This window comes from Chiloscyllium plagiosum, chromosome 10, assembly GCF_004010195.1.
Source record: "Chiloscyllium plagiosum isolate BGI_BamShark_2017 chromosome 10, ASM401019v2, whole genome shotgun sequence".
NCBI classification, from domain to species: domain Eukaryota; kingdom Metazoa; phylum Chordata; class Chondrichthyes; order Orectolobiformes; family Hemiscylliidae; genus Chiloscyllium; species Chiloscyllium plagiosum.
In genome coordinates this window covers 66,213,196-66,222,156 of record NC_057719.1, presented here as the reverse complement: position 1 = coordinate 66,222,156, position 8,961 = coordinate 66,213,196, and the positions used below count along the sequence as shown (strand labels likewise).

At 41.0% G+C, this 8,961-nt stretch overlaps 1 protein-coding gene across 10 annotated transcripts in view; it reads left to right on the top strand.

Annotated features, from left to right (window-relative positions):
* The window catches only part of ryr3 (ryanodine receptor 3), a 347,517-nt gene that overhangs the window by 99,458 nt on the left and 239,098 nt on the right, over positions 1–8,961 (top strand). For all 10 annotated transcript variants that reach the window (XM_043697981.1, XM_043697979.1, XM_043697973.1 and 7 more), the window contains exon 16: positions 1,105–1,223. In XM_043697981.1, coding sequence (XP_043553916.1) covers positions 1,105–1,223 — 119 coding nt within the window. The remainder of the gene's footprint in view (positions 1–1,104; positions 1,224–8,961) is intronic.

Here is an 8,961-nt window from a genome sequence, read left to right as displayed (position 1 = left end):
CAACATTTTCACGCAGAGTGTGGTACGTGTATGGAATGAGTTGCCAGAGGAAGTGGTGGAGGCTGGTACAATTGCAACATTTAAGAGGCATTTGGATGGGTATATGAATAGGAAGGGTTTGGAGGGATATGAGCCGGGTGCTGGCAGGTGGGACTAGATTGGGTTGAGATATCTGGTTGGCATGGACGGTTGGACCGAAGGATCTGTTCCCATGCTGTACATCTCTATGACTATGAGTCTATTTGGGATGGAATTTTGACTCGTTCTCTATTCCAAAGCATGTGAGGGGAAGGGTTAAAGGTATCAGTGAAATAAGAGTGCCAGAAACAGCAGAAGCACCAGGTCCCATGATTTCTCTTCCTGATCCTAGTGATGGTATCAAGCAAAGTGTGAATATTATTTTTGAGCTAAAAAGCTGTTCTTCTTTGATATCTAATATAGACATGCAAACAAAGAAATGCAATGTTAAGCTAAAGTAAATGCTGGAAATATTACACAAGAATGACTCACTTTCAAACCTTTAAATTGGAGACATTGTAATATTTAGTGTCTTGCTTAAACCGTGCACCTCCCTCAAGTATCAATGTACATTTGTCCATATGTGTCTGACACTTGACTAAAGAACAGTTGAAGTGCCTGCCCAAGACTTGAGGAAACTTGGATTCGCTGTCCTTACAATGAGATCTTATATGGAGACCCTGTCTCCTAATGCTGATGGCCCAGATGGTTAGTGAAGGCACTGTAATATTGAGAAGGACAGGGAGATTTCTTGGCCACCATCTTTCCCACAGAAACCACCAAAAACAAATAAACTAGTTATGAAATTTGAGAATCAGAAAATATTTTCTACTAAAAGTGCAATTTGTTCATCTGTGCAAAAGGTTGGTTTTGTCAGTAAATGAAAGATCATTAGAAAAAAACTTAGCCTTTTTCTTCCCAGAGAACTGATTCTGGGGAAAGGAAAATGAGCAACGATAATTTTGTAAACTGATTACATCTGCGCTTCAGAACTGATTCGAAATGTTACATGTACATAGAGGTTTGTCACGTCACTTTGAAATATCTGACATCCTTTGACAATTTTGATTTATATTTTTGACACAGGTATCCTGGAGGTTTTGCACTGTATCTTGATTGAAAGTCCTGAGGCGCTCAATGTGATCAAAGAAGGGCATATCAAATCTATTATTTCATTACTGGATAAACATGGACGCAACCATAAGGTATATACATGGTCACAAAACAATGCATTCTGAAAGTCCTGACCAAATATAAGAATGTAAAGTAAATAATTTGTCAATGTTTCTTGTCATAAACTGCCTCTGAAGACAAAAAAGTGTAAGAATTGGAGGATAATATAAATGATGTCTTAAACAGAGTAAGGCACTTGAGTACAAAGGGTTATTGATAAATATGTGTATAGACAGTCTATATTGTTAGTGATACAAGGGGACATGATAACAAAATTCTCTGAGAATGGACCTTGTGACGCCTCATGGCTAGAATCTCTACAGTGTGGAAACAGGCCCTTCGGCCCAACAAGTCCACATTGACCCTCTGAAGAGTAGCCCATCCAAACCCATTCCATTACTTTATGTTTACCCCTGACTATTGCACGTAACCTACACATGCCTGAACACTTTGGGCAATTTAGCATGGCCAATTCACCTAAGCTGCACATCTTTGGATTGTGGGAGGAAACCAGAGCACCTGGAGGATACCCACACAGACACGGGGAGATCGTGCAAACTCCAAACAGACATGAGTCACCCGAGGCTGAGATCGAACCCGGATCCCTGGCACTATGAGGCAACAGTGCTAACCACTGAGCCACTCACTGTTACACTTTGTTGTATAAGTAACACTCAATATGTTACCAGCAGGCTAACTCCCTGCTATAGGAAGAATGCTGTTAAACTTGAAAGGGTGCAGAAAAGATTTACAAAGATATTGCCAGGTTTTGAGGGTTTGAGTATAGGGAGATGCTGAATAGGCTGGGGCTATTATCCCTGTTGCGTTGAAGGCTGAGGTGTGAACTTATAGAGGTTTATAAAATCCTGGGGATAATGGATTGGCTGAATAGTCAAAGTCTTTTTCCCAGGGTAGGAGAGTCCAAAACTAGAGGACATAGGTTTAAGGTGAGAGGGGAAAGATTTAAAAGAGACCTGAAGGGCAACGTTTTCACGCAGAGGATGATGTGTGTGTGGATGGAGCGAGCTGCTAGAGGAAGTGGTGGAGGCTGGTACAATTACAATTTATAAAAGACATCTGGATGGGTATATGAATAAGAAGGGTTTAGAGAGATATGAGCCATTTGCTGGCAAATGGAAGTAGGCGAGATTGGGATGTCTGGTTGGCATGGAAGATTTGACTAAAGAGTCTGTTTCTGTGCTGTATAACTCTATGACTCTAAGACCCAAAATGCCAAGCAGCCATGAAATGACAAGTTAAGCAAAAGTAACAAGGAGAATGATTGCAAGTAAAGGACAGTGCAGGAAATGGTAACAAAGCTTAAATGAAGGCTTGAGTGAAGTGAACAAATGGAGAAGACCTCTCCCTTACTGGAGTGCCTCAAAAATGTGAGAGCCCTGATTCAAACTAAGAAATAGCTGAACAGGCATTACAGATTTATAAGGTACAAGACTGTATTAGAATTAGCAGAAAAGTCTTGCAAGGAACAGGTCAGTACCCTTCATTATGCCATAGATGGCACTGCAGATGACATATTTGTCAGATCGGGAACTCATGAAGAGTCAGTGACATTAAATGCTGATATGAAAGTATTTGAAATATACATTAGCCTTAGAAGGAACACTATTCTCAAAAGAGTAACATTCAATGGATGTAATTAATGATAAGGAGAGAGTGTTGATTCCCTTATTAAACAATTTATGTTGACAGGCTGTGAAAATGGATCCTGGAAAGATGAATTAGTTCTGAATCGCAGTGAATCGTAGATGCTTTTAACAGAATTTCAGCAGTCAAGGGAGAATTTAATGTTACCAATGCTTGTGCAGTTAACCAGGCAGGCAGCTATCAGAAAGCAAAATCATTTATTTATTAAATGTGACAGAAAACTTTGAGGAGAAAAATGACTGATACTGGACAATTTATGGTGTATTGGAGTAGAATTATACTTCCACCGGAACATTGAAAGCTTGAGAAAGGCAGCTGCCATCCATTACTCAGTGCTCTCACTGTAACTGGAAAAGGCAGCATCGGCACAAAGACTGCCAGAAATGCAGAGTGCTATTCCAAAAAAGAGGGGATATTTTCAAACTGTACGATGCAGCAAAATGGCCCCAATTCAGAAACCAAAAGGAAAAATTATTAATGCCAGTAGCTTTCAAAAGACTGAAGATGTCAAAGACAATGAAGTGCTATTCCTGGGAAAAATGACAGAATCAAATGAATAGTATTGGAATGCAAAAACTATGGTTAATGAGACAAGAAACACATTTTTTCAGATTCGCAATAGTGGTGATTGAAGACCAGTGCATGGTGTGTCTTTGACTGAAACAGAGCTACGATATACAATAGTTGAAAGTGAAGCATTAGCCATTACTTGAGCTTGTGAAAGGTTTTCACACTATGTCTTGGGTCTTCAGTTCACAATTGAGACAGATCACAAATCACTGGTCACTCTTTTGAATGCTATGGGACCAAGAGTGCAGAGTGTTTGTTAGGGATTGACTAGATTTGATGCTACACTTAAGTATGTTCAGGGAGAAATCAGATTACATGAAACTTACATTGTCACACATTCCTGTTGAAAAGGCTGTTTGAGAGTACATGGAGTTTGTTGAAGATGTTGAAAACTATACTTCATTGACCACAAAATATCAACAACACATTGACCACAACACCAACACAGAGGCTAAATGAAATAGAAAGGCACAAAGTCAGAAGAAAAATATACTGAAATCTGTGTGTACTGTATATAAAGATGGCCAGAATATTTCTCAAGTAATCTAATGCTTAGACAGTACTTTGATGAATAAAATCAGATCAGTGTTGAGGATAACTTAGTGACTCGTAACAAGGTGTGCCAATAGTTGTATTGAGCATTTACCATTTTAAAAAGTTGGAAAATGTGGCAATGAAGCTTGTTCTAGGGGGATAATGTTGTAGTTTTTGGAAGCAGCTTCCCTCATTGAGGACGAACTTAATAAAAATGTAACCTATTTGGAGGTCGAGACCTTTTCAAAGCCTGAACCTCCATATAAGCCTTATGTCTACCCACAGTCTTGGGAAATGTCTCAACTACCCAAATATCAGATCACAAAGAAAGCTTGGGACAATTAGAATTTTTTACTGCAATCTTTGGCTCGCCCATATTAAAACTACTAACAGAGTTTAAGTTCCACCCAGACAGGCTACTCAGAAAATTCACTGCAAGATCAGAACATGCTTAAGTTATGGCCAAGCTCCTGACTTTAAAATGGGCATAATGCCAGAGTGAATGCACATTTTGAAGCCATGCTGGCTTTCCTATAATATATAACATATGAGCAAAGAATACTGTAGATTTAAGACTTGCGCAGTATGCTGAACAGATATCAAACTTTCCAAATGGTGGTGGTTTTGGTCAAATGTTTTGGATTCTGTACATATTTCAGCCTATCACCCTGTCATGGTGAAGAATTGATCAGAGTCCCTAAACTGATATAGGCAGTCTGGCCACAGTCGAATCATCCTTACTTCTGGGTCAGAAGTTCTGGCTGCAAGTCTCTCATCAGGACTTATTGACCATTGAAAGTTTGCTATATGGCCAAACAAGTTGATTGCCAACTTTTAAATCTTTCCAACACTCCTGAAGATGGGATTTAAGAGTGGAAGTGATTGGCCAACCATCTGACAGAATTCAATAGCAACCATTCACAGATAAGAGTGAATCCAACAAAAGTCTATGGAACAACTATAGACAACTGTAGACCTAGAGAGAAAAGAAATACAGACAAGTAAGATAGACAGTATTTCACCAGAAGTGCTGGATGTCTTGAAATGCATAAAAGTGGATAAATCCCCAGGACCTGATCAGGTGTACCCTAGAATTCTGGGGGAAGCTAGGTAAGTGTTTGCTGGGCCTCTTGCTGAGATATTTGTATCATCGATAGTCACAGGTGAGGTGCCGGAAGACTGGAAGTTGGCTAACATGGTGCCAGTGTTTAAGAAGGATGGTAAGGACAAGCTAGGGAACTATAGACCAGTGAGCTTGATGTCGGTGGTGGGCAAGTTGTTGGAGGGAATTCTGAGGGACAGCGTGTACATGTATTTGGAAAGGCAAGGACTGATTAGGGATAGTCAACTTGGCTTTGTGCGTGGGAAATCATGTCTCACAAACTTGATTGAGTTTTTTGAAGAAGTAATAAAGAGGATAGATGAGGGCAAGACAGCAGATGTGATCTATATGGACTTCGGTAAGGCTTTCGACAAGGTTCTCTATGGGAGACTGATTAGCAAGGTTAGATCTAGTGGAATACAGGGAGAACTAGCCATTTGGATACAGAACTAGCTCAAAAGTAGAAGACAGAGGGTGGTGGTGGAGGGTTATTTTTCAGACTGGAGGCTTGTGCCCAGTGGAGTGCCACAAAAATCGGTGCTGGGTCCATCCTTTTCATCATTTAAATGAATGATTTGTATGCGGGCATAAGAGGTACAGTTAGTAAATTTGCAGATGACACCAAAATTGGAGGTGTAGTGGACACCGAAGAAGGTTACCTCAGATTACAACAGGATCTGGACCAGATGGGTCAATGGACTGAGAAGTGGCAGATGGAGTTTAATTCAGATAAATGCGAGGTGCTGCATTTTGGGAAAGCAAATCTTCACAGGACTTGTATACCTAATGGTAAGGTCCTAGGGATTGTTGCTGAACAAAGAGACCTTGAAGTGCAGGTTCATAGCTCCTTGAAAGTGGAGTCACAGGTAGATAGGATAGTGAAGAAGGTGTTTGGTATGCTTTTTCTTTAATTCTGCAAGTACAAATTCACCCCACAAACGTTTGTGTGTGTGTGTGCGCGCGCGTGCGTGTGTGTGGTGGGGTGGCTGGCGGTGGGAGAGTTATGTGTGTCTGTGAGAGGGTGTGTGTATGCGTGGGAGTGTAAAGGAGTTTAAGTCTGTGAGAGGGTGTGTGTAGGAGTGTATGTGTGAGTGTATGAGAGAGGATGTGTGTGTGTGTGTGTAAATAGTGCAATGGAGTCAACTGTAGTGTGACATGAAGCTAAGGTCCCAGTTGAGGCCATCCCCATGGGTACCGAACTTGGCTATCAGTCTCTGCTCGGACGGACAGACAGACAGACACACACACACAATCAGACCCTCTCTCATACACTCCCACACTCACCCTCTCACAGACTTAGATCCCTTTACACTCACACTCCCACACATACACACACCCTCTCACAGACACTCACCCGCAACACACACACCTACATGCACACGTATACATACAAGTTTGTGGGGTGAATTTGTACTTGCAAAGTACATTTTACTTTCCTCAAAAACTGCATGAATCCATGTAAGATTCTGTAAATACGTTTTTTTAGATTAGAATCAGTCTGACCATTGTGGCACAGACAGCCCCACAGGGAGTTAACATCTTCAATACCTTATCTGGGCCGACGTGACACCAATTGTTAAAGTGCACTTGAGAATCTAACTTCCAAAAAAAGTTTTGTGATTTACACATGAAAGAACTGAAACCTACATGTTCATTCTAAAAGATGAGAGACTTAACAAACAATCTGGGTCTTTTTTAATATATAATTTCAGTTACATCACACTGTAAACTTTTGCTATAAATTCTGTGACTTACAATCTTATTCCACCTGATGAAGGAGCAACGCTCCAAAAGCTAGTGCTTCCAAATAAACCTGTTGGACTATAACCTGGTGTTGTGTGATTTTTAACTAAGTGTGTGGCTTGGAGGGAAAAGTACGGATAGTGGTGTTCTAATCAATCTGCTTCTCTTGCCCTTCGAGATGGTAAAAGTCATGGGTTAGGAAGTTGCTTTTGAAGGAACTTTGAAGAGTTGGTGCAGTGCATCTTGTAGAGGATATCTATAACTACCACTATGCGTCAGTGTTGGAGGAGGTTCCATTAAGGAGGTTGCTTTGGCTTGGATGGTATCAAGATTTGTCTTGTAGATGGCGAATGGGGTTTGCAGCATTAAGAGGTGGATTAGTCACCAAAGAATTTCTGAACTGCTGTTTAGACACAGTATTTGTAAGACTGGTCAAGTCAATGTTATTATTGACCCCGGAATGTTGGTAGTAGGGGAGCTGGTGGAGGGGTGGGGGGAGGTGCCGTGTTCCAATGATAGTAATAAAATTGAATGTCAAGGGGAGACGGTTAGATTTTCTTTTGATCGAAATGGTGATTGTTGGACACTTGTGTGATGAGAATGTTACTTGTTACTTAAAAGCCAATGTGTGGTTGCTGTCTTGCTGCATATAGATGTGGTTTAAATGTGTGTTGCTGGAAAAGCACAGCAAGTCAGGCAGCATCCAAGGAGCAGAAGAGTCGACATTTCAGGCATAAGCCCTTCATTAGGAATGGGATGAAGGCCTATGCCCGAAATGTCGACTCTCCTGCTCCTTCGAAGCTGCCTGACCTGCTGTTTTTCCAGTGTCACATTTTTTGAATCTGATTCTCCAGCATTTGCTAGTGCATGTAGACTTGGACTACTTCAGTACATTAGGAGTTGTGAATGGTGCTGAACATAGCGCACTGTGCTGAACATCAGTGAACATCCCCAATTCTGATATCACGTTGAAAGAAGGATAATTGACAGACCAGCAAATGATGATTGGACTGAAGACGCAGTCTGGAGGAACTCCAGTGAAACAGGCATTGGGAGAAATCAGACTCCAGTATAAAGGGAGAGGATTGACCTTTGAAAGAATTCTGAATGCTGGGACACAATTTGGGCAGTGTGACAGTCAGTTTCTGCTTATGGACTCAATGATGGCTCGGTGGTTAGCTCTGCTGTCTCCCGGTGCCAGGGACCTGGGTTTGATTCCACCCTTGGGCGACTGTGCACAGTTTGGTACATTCTCCATGTGTCTGCTTGGGTTTCCTCTGGGTGCTCCCCCAGTTTCCTCCCACAGTCCAAAGATGTGCAGTTTAGGTGAATTGCCTATGTTGTCCAGGAATCTAAAAGCTAGGTGGATTAGCCGTGGGACATACTGAGTGTCTAAGTCTGGGTGGGATGCTCTTTGGAAGGATGGTGCAGACTGAATGGGCTGAATGGCCTCTTTCCGCACTGTAGGGATTCTATGATTCTACTTCTTGCTGGCGATCAGCCAAGATGTAACCCAAGTTCTCTTACTGTACTCTGTTAAAATCCAAATCAAGTTCTGAATATTTGGAGGGGTTGGGTATGGAGGGCATTGAAGGGCACATTCCAACACTTAAATCGGAAGAGAGAGCCCATGCAATATTGACCTTGAAGAAACCTGCAGAATTCCATCAGCATTAAAGCAGAATCCCATGGTGTCAGATGAATACTTTGAAGATGCTATCCTATTTCAAAAAAGACCTGTAGATAGTCAAACTATTGCAACCCCGCCAACAGTCCAAACTCTTTTGCTGTAAGGAATTACATTTTTATTAGCTAGGTAGTATTAAATTAATACTTCCATTATTTCCAACCCCAACAGACATTTTTATGCATTTAAGGTCTAAAGTAAAGATTACTTTGTAAACAACTGACAAGACTGAACTGTCTTGTATCTATCCCAGGTTGGAATATTTTCAGGTATTCTAAAAGCAAATCTCCTTATAGTTGCAATTCTATTTCATTCTATTTTATTAATAAATTGATTATCTGTTATGTTATATTTATCAAAGCTTTGCAGGTCAAAGTCCTCCATACTTTGAATATGGGCACTGTAACTCAAATTAACATGATTTTGCTCACTACGCAGGTTGCTCAAGTAACAATACCAAGTTTAATTT